We start from the raw sequence: 19,057 nt of genomic DNA, 5'->3' as shown, positions 1-19,057 counted from the left end.
GGAAAAACGTAGAAAATAAAACCAAAAAAGCATTAGATACTATCTTAAGTCGTTTGACAAAGTTAAATAGAAGAAGTGAGCGCGTTCGTTTAAACCTATTTTGCGGTTTTAAAAAGTTGTGACTTTAAAACAGGTACAAAGTTAAATAATATAGATTCGTTTTTATCTTACGATGGTACGTATGTTTTTCCCTTACAAGTGGACAGTAGTGTTGTTAAAACAGTTTTAGGAAAAACTAAAACAAATAAAAAAAACATTAGATACGCTATTTTTCCTATCATTAGAATTTAAAACTAGATCGTTTGACAAAGTTAAATAAATAGAAGAGTTGAGAGCACGTTCGTTTATCTATAACAAAAAAGAATCGGATGCGTTAGTTAAAACAATAAGATATTTATCAAAAAACTATGTCTTGCTTTAAAAAAATAGTTTGACTTTATAACAGCCATAAAGTTAAATAATATAGAGACGAGTTCTCTTACCGTGAAGTGAAATAAAAAATATCAGACCGTTAAAACACCAGCATAAGATAGCTGTAAAATCTTCTCACATTACAATTGCAAACCTAGTCTTTGTCCCAACTTAGAAAAGTTAAACAAATGTCTATCTTAGGCAGCGACCGTTTACACAACCTCACGCTTCTGTGTCAAAACTGAGAATGAGCTGCGGGCCGCTGTCAGGACACACCCACAGCACCGCCCTCTAATGCTGTAAGGAGAGACCGGTCTGAAGATTTCCATGTTAAAGAAATTAAAGTAATGTTTTAACATTAGAACAAAGTTATTTTATAAATATTTTACATTTCTCAATTAATGAAACCGTTCACCATTCATCATAAAGCTTTTCACTTTTGAAATTAGGTTAATCTATACAACTTTTCTTTTAAACATTCACCTCTAGGACACAGGGGAAAAATATTGTTTTCAAAAACATTGTTTGAAAAATGTTCTTATTTTATTTAAGCGTCTTAATTCCTATAATAGACCTTTGATATCTGTCAAGCTTCTGCCGTGGTATAACCCAGACTTTTTTCGTTTTAAAAATGAGGTTACACAAGCTTCTTCTAAACATTCACCTCTAACCCAGGAAAGTGTTGTTTTATTTTATTTTATTTTAGTTATTCATACTTAACACCTTTTATTTATTTACTCTTTGATATTGTCAATCTTAAAACTTCTAGTGTGCTGCATCGGTTAAAATACACGTGCGGGAAGAAACTGAAATGATAGCAAATGTTTTGGATTTTCAGTCGTGATTAGAGGGGTGGTAAACTTTTTTTTCTACAACATCTTACGAATGTAAATGTTTTGTCTCACGCAGACCGACCGAATGAGAAAGTGCGCTGCGCGTCTGGTCGCACGGGGACTGAAACGGCGTTATCTGATCAACGTTGTAAAATAGGTAAAGTTTCTGGGATTCAACTCATTTGCAATCTAATGAGTTTTTGAGGGGATCTGGCGTCGTAAACTTTGTTAGAACGCGGTCCATTGATTAAAACAGATGGTCTTTCTAACATGTTCAGCGATCAAAGGATGTCCGCTTTAAACATTTATGAGGCGCGCCTGGCTGGCTGCATGTCTGTGCGTCTAAGTCGGAGGTTCATTCACCGCATTATCACTCCACTTATATTTCTTCCCGACATAAGAATTAAATCAGTCCCTGCTTCAAACGTGTATTTGAACAAATGGGTTACATCATACTACATCAATAAACAGATATTCTGAGATTTTGATGGTTAAAACCTCTCGTCGAATTTAAACACTTCTAGATAAGGAAAGAACAGGGTCTACACGCGAGGATAACGCGAACTAATTATCTTGTAAAGAAAAAAAAAGAAAGATCTAAATCCGTTTCAACCCATCTCCAACAGAGTTCAGTAAACTGATGAAGACCAGATGGATAACTGCGGGTGGTGAATTTGAGCGGGAACTGTTTTGATTTATTACAAAAGTCAGAATCTTTTTTTTACGATAACGGTTTACGATACAATTGCTGAAAACGTCACACTCCCTGAAACGTTAAAAACCACAGTCTATTACATCTTCATTATCTGTAAACTCTGTTTCTCCCACGACAACAAAATACCGCGCCGACCTAAGGACAATGGCTAACAATTACAACGGTAAGTCTGTGTTTTGTTCACAGATGATATTTATGATGATATTTTTGTTTAAAATGAATATTTTAATGTATATTTGTTTAACAGTATGTTATTATCTTCAGATACTTTCGAGAATATCGAATTTGACGAGGGTTTGGAACAAATCCTTGAAGATATATGTAAGTCTTTACATCTGGCTATTGAACAGTTTAACAACTAATAACCACCCATAATAGGGTAATAACAATCCTTATCATTTATACAGTTGATGAAGCACAACTATTTATACATGGTGACGAAGTGGGGCTTAATGGTGAGTTATACAGATTTTTTTCTTAACATCTTAAAAAAGTTCCAGGGTCTCAAACGGTCTCTAATTATTTGACAGGCGAAGGGGATGATGACGTCGCGGTCGCGGCAGAGGAGGTCGCGGTGAGAACGGATTTACGTCACGAACCAGATAACGTCGCACAGTCCGACACCTCCCACGGTGACTGTTCAACAGAAAGAGTTCACACGCTTACCGAGTGTGAGAGTGGACGTAGGACAGAGACCGGTTCTCCCAGGCAACCAATATATGGTTGTGGTCAAGGCGTAAAACGTCTGAGATTACCTGAACAGGATGCTGATGCGCCAAGCACTAGTCGTTTAAGGAGTTCAGAAAATAATGGTATGTATTAAAACAGAAAATCAGATTATTCTTATGTTCCGCTTTTATCTAATAAATTAATAAAACCATTATTGTTATTCTTTTGTTTTCAGAACAAGGTCATGACGAAGGAAGCCTAACAGCCTGGACTGATTCCATGATTAATGCTTGGGATCAGGGTTCGTTCGCTGATACGGAAACGGAGGAGGAGGAGGAGGATTTACCCCAGGAACTGTTTCGCGAATGTGATTTAAATAGGAGACTTGATCGTGAGGCGCTGAACCGTCTTAACCGATACTTTGAGAGACTATTCGACCTGGCTGGACAGCCCTTATCATACCGGGAAGTAGAAGAGATTGCATCTAACAGTCAAGGTGATGTAATTTCGATTTTAAGAAACGTAATCGATTGCCAGCAACAACATACAGACGCCTTAAGGCACGCCGCTGAATTTTGGAGAAACTGTCACGAACAATTGTATAACCAATTCAGAGAGTTTCAACGCGCTATGATTCATGTACCGGATTCTGTCCGTGAACATCAAGTGGAATTATCTCTTACTGTTAACGCCTTATCGTTGTTATCTGAACGTTTGAATCTTTTACAAAGAATGTTAGTAGAATTGCATGATCGAATGATGGGTGGGAGATAAAAAAAAAAAAAAAATATATATATATATAAATATATATATATATTTATATATCTTACATTATTTGTATGTTACAGGTATTGATTTTTCATACAATTATTAGTATTTGTCATTGACAACGGATTATTATTGTTTTATTCGTGTTATTAGTAGCTAGTTCATGGTGAAATGTATCGGATTTTTCATACAAACATCACCATTTGTTATTGACAACGGATTATCATTGTTTTATTTGTGTTATTAGCATGTATGACAATTTCTTCTCATCATTGATTGTTTGATTTATATCATCAACATTTCATATGTATTGATTTGTATTTGGTTATTATTATTATCTGTTTCTGATTCATTTTACAACCGGTTGACATATCTGCTTAAGCTATGTTGTGAACCATTGTGACGGTTTCAAGAGGGTGCGTTTGTCTTTAAGGTTGGACTGTTTTGTATTTACTGATTTAAAAATAAATTTTCAAAATGAGTAGTAAAAGGTGTCACGGCGATTTACATAACCATGAGTCAGAGGAGGAACAGAGAACATCGAGACCCAGACGCGATTTTCAAAATAATGCAGGTCAATTACGCGATCTGATTCGTAATCAGTTACAGATGTTACAACCAGATTCGTTTAACACGATCGAAAGATTACACGAACTCGTAGATATTCAACATGAATGGCTAGGGATGTCTATAAACGACTGTGAACAAACCGGTGCGGGTCCGTCTAACGACGACTCCTCAGGTTATGACCGGTTTGCTCCAGAAATGGGTCTCAGTCAAAACTTTAGAGACAGACTAATAAATGAAGGAGGACGTGTTGGTGATTTTACAATTATTTCTAGACCGAAATTTAACGGGTTAGAAATTCGTAGAACTTTAAATTTCCGTGAAATTGACACTGATGATTACGCCGCGTATAATATCTTTTTGCAAGATATTTTGAACGAGATCGTTGATTTTTCACGACTGATGGGTGGTGAAGACGGATTTATGAACGTGTCTCTGCAAGGAGAGAGTCTCCCCACAGCGATTAACGCGGTTCTAACACCGGATGATAACCACGACGTTGCTACGTTTCTCGATCAGATAGAACGAGCCGCTCAAAGCAACGCGGACGTGGGGACCGATTCTGCACTACAGTTATGCGTATCAGTGGCGAGAAATAACCGAGGAGGGGGTCGTAGAAAATTAACCGATTTGGCACATAACATGGTCATCCAAAAAAATAGGATGAATCTTTTCATCCCAAAAAATATATCAGACAATATGTGTTTCAGTATTTGTCTAGCGCATTTTTTAAACCCGCATACTCCTGACCAGGAGTTGTACAGAATAGCCGAGGACATACACACAACATTGGGTTATGGGGTGCAAGATAAAATCGCCTTTCATGACGTATATAAATTCGAAATGATGTTAGACTTGAAAATAGTAATCTTTCACAGACCGTGTTCAGGTAAATTGGATGTGTATAAAAACACAAATGAAACCCATCAGAACACCGTGCATTTATATCTACACGAGGATCATTACTACATGATAAAAAACTTGAAAGCGTTCTTAGGATACGGGTATGTCTGCCAGTACTGCTATCAAGGCTTTAACGATCCTAACTTACATTATTGCAAATTTACATGTAAGACGTGTAAAACCCCTCAATGCTTCACACAGGCTAAGAAATGGTTGCAATGTGAGGACTGCATGAAATATTGCAGATCTGACTTCTGTTATCAAACGCATAAACAACCGCAAATCGACGGTGGGCGATCTAGGTGTGACCTCCTGAAATACTGCGATAAGTGTTGCAGACAATACAGCACGAAATGGTCAGCAGATAAACTATTACCACATGTCTGCACGCCGTCCAAATGTACGAATTGCAACGAGATTCTGGTAGATGAAGGCCATCACGCATGTTATATACAACCCCTAAAACCTGACGACCATAGTGAAAAGTATATCTATTATGATTTTGAGACAATGTACGAAAATGGTAAACATGTAGCAAATTACGTGTGTGCCATTTCGCAAGACGGTGAGGAGTTTACTGCCGGAGGTATCGACTGTATAGACAAACTGATTAAACATTTCAGAAGGGCAAAATATGCTGACTTTACATTTATAGCTCACAACGCATCGGGGTTCGATTCTTATATATTGCTCGAGTATTTTACAAATCAGGGGTTGACGCCAAAAATCATACTGCAAGGATGTAGACTGTCCTATATGTACGATCACGCATTTAAACAGCGATATATTGACAGCTACAATTTTTTGTCTATGAAATTGTCCAAAATGACAGTCGCTCTAAACCTAAACACAGACGAAAAAGGTTTCTTTCCCCATCATTTTAATCGTTTGCAAAATGCAGATTATGTAGGGGTGTATCCGCCTAAAGAATATTACGGATATAGTACGATGTCTGGTTCTGATCAGATAAAATTCGACAGCTGGTACCAGAGCGTGGTAGGGCAGGTGTTTGACTTCAAAAAACAACTCGCAATGTATTGCAAGAACGATGTTGTTTTGTTGCGAGAGGGGTGTATGAAATACAGAAGGGAATTTATCGAATGCACAAACGTGGATCCCTTTGGCTGTGTAACGCTTGCCGGTTGTGCAATGAAGGTGTTTAAAACCCTTTTTTTACCCAAAGACACCGTAGCCTTAACTCACAGAAAGGCGTATCTTAACCAGTACAAAGCTTTTTCTACCCCGTCCATCCAGTGGTTGGAATACCTTAAAGCGACCAAAAATGTTGATATTCATCACGCCTTAAATCACGGAGAAGTAGGATTTGGTGCTTATCATGTGGACGGATACTATGAGATTAACGGAGATAGAATAGCTTTGGAATTCCTGGGTTGTTTCTGGCACGGTCATTGTTGCCGTTTCAACCCTAACGAGTTAAATCCTGTATCAAAAATACCCTACGGTGTACTCAGAAGACAGTCTGATAATAAAATGGAGGTCTTACGTAAAACTTACAATCTCAAAGTTCGCACTATATGGGAATGCCAGTGGGAGAAAGCCAAACAAAACGACCCTGATGTTATGGCTTTTATGAGTAATTACACAGCTCCTGAACGACTGAACCCTCGGGAATCGCTTTTTGGTGGCCGGACGAATGCCCTAAAACTTTATCATAAAACCGCAGAGGGCGAACGCGTTTCATATCTGGACTTTACGTCGCTGTATCCTTTCGTACAGTCGCGTAAAACTTACCCGATCGGTCATCCTGAAATAATTTTAAAAGATTTTGAACCGATCGAGTCTTATTTCGGACTTATTAAATGTACTGTACTACCCCCACATAAACTGCTTCATCCTCTCATCCCCTTTAAATCGTCACAGGGGAAACTATTGTTTGCTCTGTGTCGCACATGCGCAGAGCAGCAACTACAGGTGCGCTGTCAACACAGAGAAGAAGAGCGTGCGTTTTCAGGGGTTTGGACGAGCGTAGAACTCACACACGCCGTGGTTAAAGGATATAAGGTTGTCAAAATTGTGGAGGTGTGGCATTTTCCGCAGACCTCAGACAGTTTATTCACCGATTACGTTAAGACGTTTCTCAAATTCAAACAAGAGGCTTCAGGTTTTCCTCCGCACGTGGTGACAGATGACGAAAAACAGTGCTACGTCAAAGCCTATTTTGAGAAGGAGGGCGTTCATCTGGACATCGACAAAATCGCCCTTAACCCCGCCCGTAGATCTATAAATAAATATTTGTTAAATGCTCTTTGGGGGAGATTCGGGCTTAGGTGTAATTTACCAACAACTGAACTTTTAACTGAACCTGGAGATTTCAGCCGTTATATATTTGGAAACAGTCACGACATTAAACATTTCTCATTCGTGTCGGACACAGTGGCGCTGGTACAATGGTGTTGTGCAGACACGGACCCCGCCCCCGCGAACGATGTTAACGTGTTTATCGCATCATTCACCACGGCTTACGGTCGTTTGGAATTATACGATCTTATGGACAGATTAGGATCTCGTGTTTTTTACGTAGATACAGACAGCGTTATCTTTTCAACAAAAGAAGGCGAATGGATGCCTCAAACAGGATCATATCTAGGCGAGCTGACTAACGAGCTTGACGTAGATGACAGCATCACGGAATTCGCCGCGACCGGACCAAAATCGTACGGTTTTAAAACTGTAAAAAATAAAGTCACCCTTAAAGCTAAAGGCGTGACCTTGCATTTTTCGAACGCCCAAATCGTTACCTTAGAAAGTATGATTTGTCTGGTACATGGTTATGTGACATCACGTGACACGACACACCTGCTCACACGGACAGAGACCATTGTGCGTGATAAAAGAAAATTCACATTGCATAATAGATCAGTTTTGAAAAGGTTCAAAGTGGTTTATGACAAACGGGTTCTTTTGACCGACTACACAACTTTACCTTACGGATATTAACAACATGTCTGGATCACACCATGTGTATGTTGAAGAACGTTTTGATTTTCGTTTTCAATTTCCTTTTTCCGCAGTGATCTCCGGGCCCTCCGGCAGCGGAAAGACTGTCTTTGTAAAAAATTTGTTGTGTAATGCAGATAAGCTGATTGATGTAAAATTGGATAATATTGTGTTTTTATACAGCTGTTGGCAACCTTTGTATGATGAACTCTTGTCATTGTTTGATATTAAATTTATTGAAGGCATTCCAAAATCTTTAACGGATGAAAATTTATTACCTCCTAATAAGAAATCTATTTTATTTTGTGATGATTTAATGGAATCAGCATATTCGAACGATGAGCTCTCACGTGCATTCACGAAATATGTCCATCATAAATCATTTTCCATTATATTGATAACTCAGAATCTGTTTTTTCAAGGTAAAACCAGCAGAACTATTACACTGAACACGCACTATATTATTTTGTACAAAAGCCCGAGAGATTCCATGCAAATAATGGTTTTAGGTCGTCAGATTTTTCCAGGGAATACCAAATATTTTATGGAATGTTATCAGGATGCAACCAATCAACCCTTTGGTTTCCTTTTGATCGACTTTAAAGCTAAAACGCCTGAGCGCTTTCGTCTCAGATCAGGTCTGTTTTCAGATCAGCAGGTGGTGTACGTGCAGAAAAGAACGCGGTAAACTTTGGTGGAAATAAGAAAGAAAATGAGCGAGAGGCTTTGTAAAAACCTACCTCTTTTAAAACTGTTATATAAAGCCTCACCAAGGCAGCGACGTGTCATTTTACATACGGCATCAGATCAACTGATTTTATCCTTGTGCGAGATAGCTCTTAACGTACTCCGCGGTACCATACCACTAAACACGGTGCAGTTCCGAAGATTAAAAAAGAGAAAAGATGAAATCAAATACGCTGCGAATAAAAAGATTAGCGTCATAAGAAAAAAACGACTGATTAATCAGAGAGGCGGTTTTCTTGTACCCCTGTTAAGCGTGGCCATACCATTTATCACAAGTTTAATAACATCCAGACAACATTAGGAATGGAATATGCTGAAAAGCATTACGTGATTCCTCAGAACCAGTTGGATAAATTAAGGTCCGGGAATATTCGCGAGACGATCCAAGAAGTTGTGGAGAACGATTTGGACGAGGCTATAAGAAAAATATTACAAAGAACCGATTTAGATCCACACGGGAAAGCTAAACTTTACGCCAACATTCTGCAGAGGTATTTAACTATAGTAAAACAGGGCGATTTGGAGAGCGGTGGTTTAACTCTCACGCTCCCGAAACAGGACACCCCACGTCCCGACGCACCTGCTGAACCACCTGTCACGCCGAGTACTAACGCACCTGCCCCGGGGTCTAATAACGGTGATGGAGAGGATCAAATCGTCGACGAGATCTTAAACAACGTACCACGAAGGAGTTTAAAAAACATTAAATTCATTTTGAATAAAATGTCTAATGCTAAGCAATTGTCTTCATGGACAGAATCTGGAGAGTTTGTGTTTAAAGGACGTGTAATCTCCGGATCACACATATTGGATTTGGTTAAAAGTATAACAGCCCCTCACACGATCCGTGATGAATACAGACCTCGCGGTTGGAACGAATTTCTGGACGCCTTCGCCCTTTTAAACATACCATTTTCAACTATAAGCAATACGCAAGTTAAACGAGCTGTCGAGAGCCTGAAAAGAAAATCACCCACACAGACCCACCAGATGTCGCCAAAGACACCCTCTCCGTTGAAACAACTGAGAGGTAAAAAGAAGTCTGCGGTTACGTCACAACCCAATACCCCCATTGGACCCGCTTTTAATTCGCCGGCTCTTGATGCTACCGCCTGGTTGTCTTTTTAACATAATTTCTTTGTAAACATGATTGAAATGTTTGTATTAAACCTGCGCTGAATTATCAACATGACTGATTACGTATGTCTTTTATTTATACACAGACTCACGCACACACACACACACACACACACACACAGATACATTTGTGATTACATCTTTTTATTTATTAATCACATCTTTCATTTATACAGTACGTGTGTTAATACATTGTCTTTTAGTTATTAAACATGAAATTATAGAAACGTTCTAGATGATTTACAGAGATTTACAGATCTGGACGCACTGATTACAGTTAAATGTCTCGCAGAGTCTAGGTTTCAGTCTCTTTACAAAACGAACAACCATGTCATCATTTTTAATCGAATCATCATAATACATTTTAACAATATTTTCATAATCGACCCCTTTTGATATGTGATACAGAAAAAACACACAATGTTGTCCACAGACGTCTGATGCAATGTTTTGAACCTGTTTGTTAGAGTATCGTACGCAAATAGAATTGTTTTTTAAAAAGTCTTGGACGGTCTTTGGAAAACGCTGATCTTTAGGGTTTCCACCGAAGCTGTCAAAAAAACAGCTAATGCGATCGTTGTTTATGTAGATGGCTACCCAGTGTTGACCCGGTTCTGTGGATGGATCCGTGTTAAAAATAAGCATGACAGGTAAATTCTTTAAAGGTGATTTGGGGAGGTGATCGGACGGAAGCACTCCTAAAAAATACGTGTTGTGTGCGATTTTATCCATGACTGCCGTTAGTTGAACCGTATTCATTTCAACTCTCAGTAATAATCGACCAGCACCTGTCTTCGATTGGATATTTCGACGATCGAATCAAAAATCGCATATACGATGATGGTTATGGATTGTCTGAGAGGTTGTCTGAATCGGGCTTCCAGTCTGATGTTCCCCGATCTGATTAGAGAGACGTGATTCGAACAATCTTCATCGGGCGCTAAATTAAACCCGTAGAGGGTGTATCCGTTGAGAAAATCCTGACGATCTATCGCCAGAGGATGATTTTTAAGATGTCTACCGGTAGATAATACCAGTTGATAAAAGTCCCTCACGGCAGATCCTCTCTCATACTCCGGTTGCAGGGGTTTGGATGGGATTTGGACACCGTCACGATATAAAGCCAAAAATTCCAGATTAAAATGTTTAAAAGCAAAGGGGTTTTTGTCGTATGCACCTGAAAAAGCTGAATTTTCCGTCATTGCTAAAATGATGGATTTCGGCAGCGTTCCGAGAAAAAGATTTTCTTGATTAGACACGCGAGATCCTACAGGGATAGAGAAATTCTTCAGACACACGCGTTCTATAGGGTATTTAGCGGTGGTCGATAAAAGAGCTTGCGCGTGTCCTAGCCGTACACCCGGCGAAACCGAAACTTTTTTCACAAAAAGAGATGCTGATATAATATTGAGTTTATAAGCGGTGCCGTCATCACGCATCAGACAGAACTCGTCTTTACCTCGCGTCATCCGTATTTTTATATCTACACCGTTCAACATTAATTTTTCTTGAAAGAATATGTCGCTATGGATGGGTGCTAGTAACTCTACAACGTTGCTAGCGTTGGTAAACGCGGCTCGTTTCATTAAACCCGCATTCTCTCCAGCAGGGTCTGTAGCGTCCATGTGACCCGCTGTATCTCTGTAAAACAATCCTGCTGAAAAGACGCTTTCGAGGGTATCTTTTCCGAAATTTATCAACGCTTCGATCAAACACCTATAAGGATAAGTGCTAGAGCTCTGCGTTATCAGACGATCGCCTAGAGAAACGTCCACCTGTGAGAATATACACGCACCCGGGTAATTTATTAACCCGACGGGTGCACCGTCTGCAATATCGCTGCCGTCCGGCCTGGTTATTTTGATCCGTGTATATAACAGAGTGTTATTTAGATCGACGTAATCTTCGCCTGTCCCCGCAATAAAAAATTCTAGCGGGGATGAGTCCGTTATCGCGGATAGCGGTGGTATTTCGACGTATGTATTTTTTTCGATAGATGTCTGAGTCATAGGAACGGTAAATAAATCCAATTCGGATTTAATACACTCCTCCGACATATTGTGAAATAGAGACATGGTTTAGAAAATAGTGTTGAGCGGTCTTTTGCGCCGGACAGTTTTCTTTACACGTTTCGCACGGGAACGTCTTGAGCGTTTTGCGACCGTACGTTTCTTACTAGCCGGTTTACCCTTCTTCACCCGGCCACTCCCCCTACGCATTCGCACTCCGGGCGGTTTAAAAGACCCGCGTGACATAACCATTAATCCGTTACCGTTTTGGACGTCGTTGTTATTATCGTTATACGATCTCGATAGAGCTGTGGTTACTACGTCGCTAGCTATATTTCTCGCAGCGGCTTTTAGATGCGGTTTTGCTATACTAAAACCTCTTTTCAACAGAGGTAGGGCTGTTCTGAAAAGCGCTTTGAAAATACCACCTATACCGGAACCGTACATGACAGAGCCACCGGCGTAGCCGGGTAATCCGTTACCCGCTTGGTTACGGTAGTAAGCGATATAGCGTTCGGGATCCATAGTCGTATAGTTTCGTTAAACAAAACAAAAAACAACTATTTCACGGGTCTAAAGTGGAGTTTAGCCACAACTTTGCCGTAAGTGAAACGGACGTGTTTGTTCTGATCGTCTTTGACTTCGATGCAAATGTCTGTAATATTAGACTTATTCACAGGTGCGTAATGCGGCTTATCGAATCTAACACTAATGATATCGTTAGCCGCGCCCTCTATATGTACAGTTCTCAGTAGCGGTACATACGAATCACCGACTGATTGATATTCAATCATGTCTGTGTATATATACATACTATAAAACCCTCCTCTTATGTCGGCCTGATGCGGGGCGCACGTCACGACAGGTGCGTCATCAGTACGATCTTTGCGAGGTTGATTTACAGAACCTAGAGATGCGCCAGGTTTTAAACCTAAAATAATAGCCAACTTTCCATAAAATATCAAAGATGTGTTCGTCGGTGCTTTTAGAAATATCCTGTTTTTGACGTGATCGTAACCGAGGGTCACTCTAGGAGGTAGATTCGCATTTATTTCTCTAACCAGAAACAACACATCCTCATAATATCCCGGTTTTAAGGCATTACACACTTTAGATATGTTTTGAAGGTTTTTTTCTTTAATATAGATAATCATGCCCTCAGTCTCTTCGTGACGATCCTCACGATACCCCAGTATACCGGGTGTCGTGTTGATAACAAACGCCGCATCCTCCTCATTAAACGTATACCAGGATATAGGATAATAAAATTCGATCAACCCCACCTCCCATTGACCTTTGAGGTCCATACTTCTGGCAAGTCTTGTTTTGTAATTAGAAATACGGTTGTCAGGATACACGTCCATTGACGCATTGCAAGGAAGCGTAACGTAAAATCCGCCTTCGCTCATGATATAGATTATCACGAATGATGCTCATGATCGTGTCGTTGTCACTTTAAGGATTTTTCCGTATGTCCAAGATGTCCCGTTCTGCCAACCACGAGGAAAATTTAGTCGGCCATCCCCACCATTTCACGAGACAGAACACCTGTTTCCCTCTCTTTTTTCGATCTAAAATCTTTTCTATTTTAAACGATTTATCTTGATTCACAATAATTTTTTGTATTTCTTTTTCATAAAAACATCCTTCGATAATATCACCGTCATAGTCTTGTAGCCTGTACACCGGCGGGGTCCGGGGTATGCAGGCTGCTATAGTGAAAAACTCTTCCGTGTAATTCTGGGCATACCCCTTAGAAAACACATTTCTGACTTTAGACACTCTAACCACATCACCGATTTTATACCTAAAGACAGGTGCATCTTTACGCATGCTTCCGTACAGATTATTAAACACCACCGCTTCGTTTTCTTTATGAACGTCAAGAGGTCGCATTTTAATACTTTTGTGATAACTCGCGTTATACCCATCTATAAGATCTTGTAAGATGTCATAATAACGCTTTGAATTGACAGCTGTTAAAAATCGTGACATTCTTCCGCGAAGCGTTCGATTAAAACGTTCAATCACAGACGCCTTAACGTCGCTCGCCGTAGCAAAATGATGTATGTTATGCTTTTTCATCAATTGTTGGAAATGTTTGTTAAAAAATTCGGTGCCTTTATCAGTTTGTAATTTTTGCGGTATGCGGTTTTCTTTGAGTATAGATTCGAACGCTTTGGTAACCTCCTTCCCCGTCTTATTTTTCAGCGGTCGAGCCCATGCGTACTTACTAAAGATATCTATACACGTTAGTAAAAATTTTATATTATCGTTTTCTTTCGAATAAGCAGACATATCAACCAGGTCTGCTTGAAACTGCGCATCTTTTCCGTACACCACTACCCTATTGCGCTTGTATTTGACAGGTGCGGTTCTGTGTAACGTATAGGCGTCCTGAGATGCTAACCAATCCGTCACTTCTTTATCCTTCAGAGCTACTCCGTATTCCTGTAACACTCCGCGTTTTAACCGTGCTTTACCCCCCAAAGATCCTGGATCTGAAGGATTGTAGTACACTTTTTTCATTAATTCAGACATCTTACCCCCCGTGTTTTTCAGAAAATAATGACAAACGCTGTTAGTGTCATGGATTTTTATTTACAACAGTTGTAGAAGTCATAATCAAACAATAAATATGATTGGTTACACAACATCTAGATATTGAAGGAATTTCACACACATTACAATATTTTTCTCAATCATATATTCAGTTAATACATCGATAATTTCACACACATCCGTTGCTTCTTTTCTTGACAAGGTCATCACACACACATCGGTTACATAAGTACAAAGACACAAAATGTTACCAATTTTAAGACTTTCTTCATATTCAGACATATTTTCAAGAATGTTTTTAACAGTCGTCTGGATATCGTAACCCTTTGCAATACATTGACGCAGCATAATGTTCCACTCAGCCGACATACGCCGTACAATGCTCATTTGATTTTTTAATTTCGTTAAACGTTTATTATCCACATAACAATCAGTCTCATCATCGATAATCTTATACAATAAATGTATTATTTCTCTCTTAATGTGTCGTTTAAATAAGAGTTTTGTCAGACAGGCTGTGTTGCAGAGGTTTCCCATGTTCCCAGTTAGTCGGAACCTGCCGGAGCACTTTTCTTCCAGTTGTCAACAGCGTCGTAAACAGCCTGTTCACAGGTTTCGTTCACAAGTGTTGTCCTGAGTTCAGCCAATCCTCCGACTATGAACATTTCATCCCTGAGCTCGCACAGTACAGCATCGACAACACCCTGAATCCTTTGGAGGTGTGGGGTTAAACCAAACAGTTTCAATGTTCGGGCCAGAATGTGTTTTAGGTCAGGTTTACACACTTTATCCCTTAGTTCTTCAAAACACCCGAGAAAATAGTACGCAGGAGCCTCATAGAGACATGAATGTTGGGTTTGCGATGGATGATCCGTCGTACAGCCATAACAATCTTTCTTTAACTGTCTGTCTACCAGATGTTCCAGAATGATCCCGACAACAGCTTTAATGATTTTATGCCCGGTTACACCGATACATCCGTCGACGTTGTCCGTGACGGTATCAGAGGTTGTACCATCGCCCGCCGTAGATTGAGACGGTCCGTACTTCGCCAAGAATGCGAGGTTATGGTAACCCAGTTCTTTACAAAATTTGTCCAACCAGACGATGTTATCCGTAGACGTCCATGCGGCACACGCATTGTCATCACCTGCAGAACTAGGTGCGGTTGAAACGTTTTCTTGGGACATGTTGCCACAGTTAGCGATCGAAGTTTATTACCTCTGAGTCCTGTTGGGGAGGTCTGTATTTAATGGTTATAGAATGTGGGCGGTGCTACGTGAGCGCCTCTCCGACTGGTCACACACCATTCAGGGTGAAACAATTTCACTTTTATGTTGTTGTATCTGTCAAACGCGTCGCACCACTTAAACAATTTGTCAATCTTTCCGAATATGTCTTCTAATGCAGGCACGTCTTTCCATTGAAACAAGAATTTAATGCTGTAGTATTTGAGATGATCCTCTTCAGATATCGGCCAAACACGTTCGGGCAGACCTTCTGTGGTATCGCTACAAAGTATGTAGATGTAATCATCGCCGTGTTTATTAACCTGATCCCCTAACACTCTGTAACGCATTCCGGGCGTAACACCGTTCCATTCCCCTATGAATAGAGGGTCATCGCATCCGTCTTTTAAATCACGCCAAACGTGGTTGTAAAATAAACACCAGTCTTTTACTGTGAAAAACAGTTCGGGGTCTTCGTTGGTGTCGTACGTGATTCTTTCATCGGCGTCCACGGTGCTCAGCCTGACCTCCCTGTTGGTCTTGTCAAAGTTGTAACCGCATATGCGATTACCGGATAAATGAAACTCGCGCTTAACGTCATCCAAAGCTTCGTGGAGGAAATTGGTCAAACACGGACCGTGTTTCATCTTCCTAGGTGCTAGAGTGAGATCATCCATAGCATCCACGACGGGCTTCTCGGGGGTTTTAGGTATTGACACCTCAGCCATTGTAGAATAATTTTCTGTTTTTTCCAATTTCGCAAAGCTACGTACGTATTTTACGTCTAGGTGAAGATAAGTTATCCTCAACACCGGTTTTTAAACACGACGTTACAACAGGGGAGCTATCGCTACACCCATATTAGGGCGGTGATGTGGGTGTGTCCTGACAGCGGCCCGCAGCTCATTCTCAGTTTTGACACAGAAGCGTGAGGTTGTGTAAACGGTCGCTGCCTAAGATAGACATTTGTTTAACTTTTCTAAGTTGGGACAAAGACTAGGTTTGCAATTGTAATGTGAGAAGATTTTACAGCTATCTTATGCTGGTGTTTTAACGGTCTGATATTTTTTATTTCACTTCACGGTAAGAGAACTCGTCTCTATATTATTTAACTTTATGGCTGTTATAAAGTCAAACTATTTTTTAAAAGCAAGACATAGTTTTTTGATAAATATCTTATTGTTTTAACTAACGCATCCGATTCTTTTTTGTTATAGATAAACGAACGTGCTCTCAACTCTTCTATTTATTTAACTTTGTCAAACGATCTAGTTTTAAATTCTAATGATAGGAAAAAATAGCGTATCTAATGTTTTTTTTATTTGTTTTAGTTTTTCCTAAAACTGTTTTAACAACACTACTGTCCACTTGTAAGGGAAAAACATACGTACCATCGTAAGATAAAAACGAATCTATATTATTTAACTTTGTACCTGTTTTAAAGTCACAACTTTTTAAAACCGCAAAATAGGTTTAAACGAACGCGCTCACTTCTTCTATTTAACTTTGTCAAACGACTTAAGATAGTATCTAATGCTTTTTTGGTTTTATTTTCTACGTTTTTCCTGTTTTAAGTCTACACTTGTAGGGAAATAAACAGTCTTTGTACGTTTTACGTACATGTTTGATGGTTTTTTTCTTGATGTGTATGTGAAAACACTTTAATAAAATATCCCTTTACCCATTTAACACAAATTCATCATTTAAAGTTTAAAGCACATAACATTGGCCCCACACACACACACACACACACACACACACAGTCATAAATTCTTAAGTTCACCATAAGGTCAATAAAATGGCCGCTTAGAGACGGTGGGGGCTAGGGGTGTACAAACAGGTGTCCAGTTATGGGAGGGGGGTGGAATTTTTATGAGGGTAATAAATCAATAATCCTGACACAACGTATACTACCATCTCTCTAACCACGATCAGATGATAAAAGCAGGTCGTTTGTAACTCTAATGAGAGCAGTCTCAGTACTATGATATGGTCTAAAACCTGACTGGAAATCCTCACATATATAATTTTTCTCTAAGAAGGAACATAGTTGTGATGATACTACCTTTTCTAATATCTTTGACAGAAAAGCGAGATTCGAGATCGGTCTGTAATTCATTCATTCTTTGGGGTCAAGTTGTGGTTTTTTAATGAGAGGCTTAATAACGGGGTTTTTTAATGAGAGGTTTTTGGGACATATCCTAATGACAATGATGAGTAAATAATATTCAGAAGAGGATCTATTACTTCTGGAAGCACCTCTTTTAGGAGCTTAGATGGAACAGGGTCTAAAATACAGGTTGCTGGTTTAGATGATTTAACAAGTTCATACAATTCTTCATTTCCAATAGAAGAGAATGTATAGTGTGATATCTAGGTGTAAGAGTCTCTATGTGCTGAGAATTAACTGACTTCTGTGACGTGAGGCGGCTAGCAGACAGTTGGTTTAGCCAGTCTGTCTGCTTCCTGACCTGGGCCCCAGTTAGTCAAGTACGAACTCTAAGACTATGTGCCATATTTCTAGAGAGAAGAGCGGCACCACCCTAAGAGGGATGAAGACCATCTCTTTTCAACAGGTCAGTTCTGCCCCAAAAATTCTTCCAATTGTCTATGAAACCTATGTTATTCTGCGGGCACCACTTAGACAACCAGCCATTGAGTGACGACAGTCTGCTTTGTATCTCATCACCCCGGTAAGCAGGGAGCGAACCAGAGCATATTACAATGTCTGACATCGTACTTGCAAGTTCACACATCTCTTTAAAATTATATTTAGTGATCTCCGACTGGCAAAGTCGAACATCATTAGCGCCGACGTGCATAACAATCTTACTGAATTTACGTTTAGCATTAGCCAGCACTTTTAAATTTTCCAAGATGTCAGGCGCTCTGGCTCCCGGTAAACATTGGACTATGGCGGCTGGTGTCTCTATTTTCACGTTCCATACAATATAATCGCCAATAACTAGAGCACTTTCATCAGGTTTCTCAGTGGGTGCGTCACTGAGTGGGGAGAACCTGTTTGATGTTTTGATCGGAACGGAAGAGCGGTGTTTTGACCCCCGACTAGGCCTCACAGTCACCCAGTTGCCCTGCTGCACGGGCTCTACCGGACCCGAACAATGTACAGGACTCCCTGAGTTGCATCCAAAGCAGCATCTACAGCCCTCACATTCTTATTGTCCTCAACTAAAGTTTGGATGCGTGTCTCTAATTCTGAAATCTTCTCTGTCAGCCTAACTATTTCCCTGCATTTATCACATGTGAATCCCTCGTCTCTGACAGAGCGAGATAAACTGTACATGTGGCAAACAGTGCAAACAACAATAGCAGAAGAAGAAGCCATTACTCACCATGATTGAAGAATGATTAGCTTACCACTGTTTTTTGATGAACTCGTGAAAAACGGAGCGAGAAAAAAGAAAACAATAATAGGCGTGAATATAAATGTAAATGGAACCGCGAGTGACAAGCTAACCGGCTAACGAATGCTAACGTGCTGCACGCGCGGTTTTAAAAAGCGAACGATCAAATTAGTTTGATAGATAA

The 19,057-nt window shown here is 39.9% G+C and overlaps 2 protein-coding genes across 2 annotated transcripts in view; one reads left to right on the top strand and one right to left on the bottom strand.

The window, feature by feature from the left end:
* The window catches only part of LOC306857817 (voltage-dependent T-type calcium channel subunit alpha-1G-like), a gene marked incomplete at both ends in the record, with an annotated part of 249,448 nt that overhangs the window by 211,954 nt on the left and 18,437 nt on the right, over positions 1 to 19,057 (bottom strand). The window lies entirely within an intron of this gene.
* Positions 671 to 3,402, top strand: LOC306858094 (uncharacterized protein; the record flags this gene model as incomplete). The annotated part of the gene is made up of 5 exons (XM_079398491.1): positions 671 to 2,122; positions 2,224 to 2,280; positions 2,367 to 2,414; positions 2,490 to 2,771; positions 2,864 to 3,402. The coding sequence occupies exons 1-5, from the start codon at positions 2,104 to 2,106 to the stop codon at positions 3,400 to 3,402; spliced, it is 945 nt and encodes a 314-aa protein (XP_079254617.1). The 5' UTR covers positions 671 to 2,103.

The sequence above is a fragment of the Barbus barbus genome (genome assembly GCF_936440315.1).
Source record: "Barbus barbus genome assembly, chromosome: 38".
Taxonomy (NCBI): Eukaryota; Metazoa; Chordata; class Actinopteri; order Cypriniformes; family Cyprinidae; genus Barbus; species Barbus barbus.
Note: the sequence above shows the minus strand (reverse complement) of the source record. Positions and strands in the feature narration are given on the sequence as shown.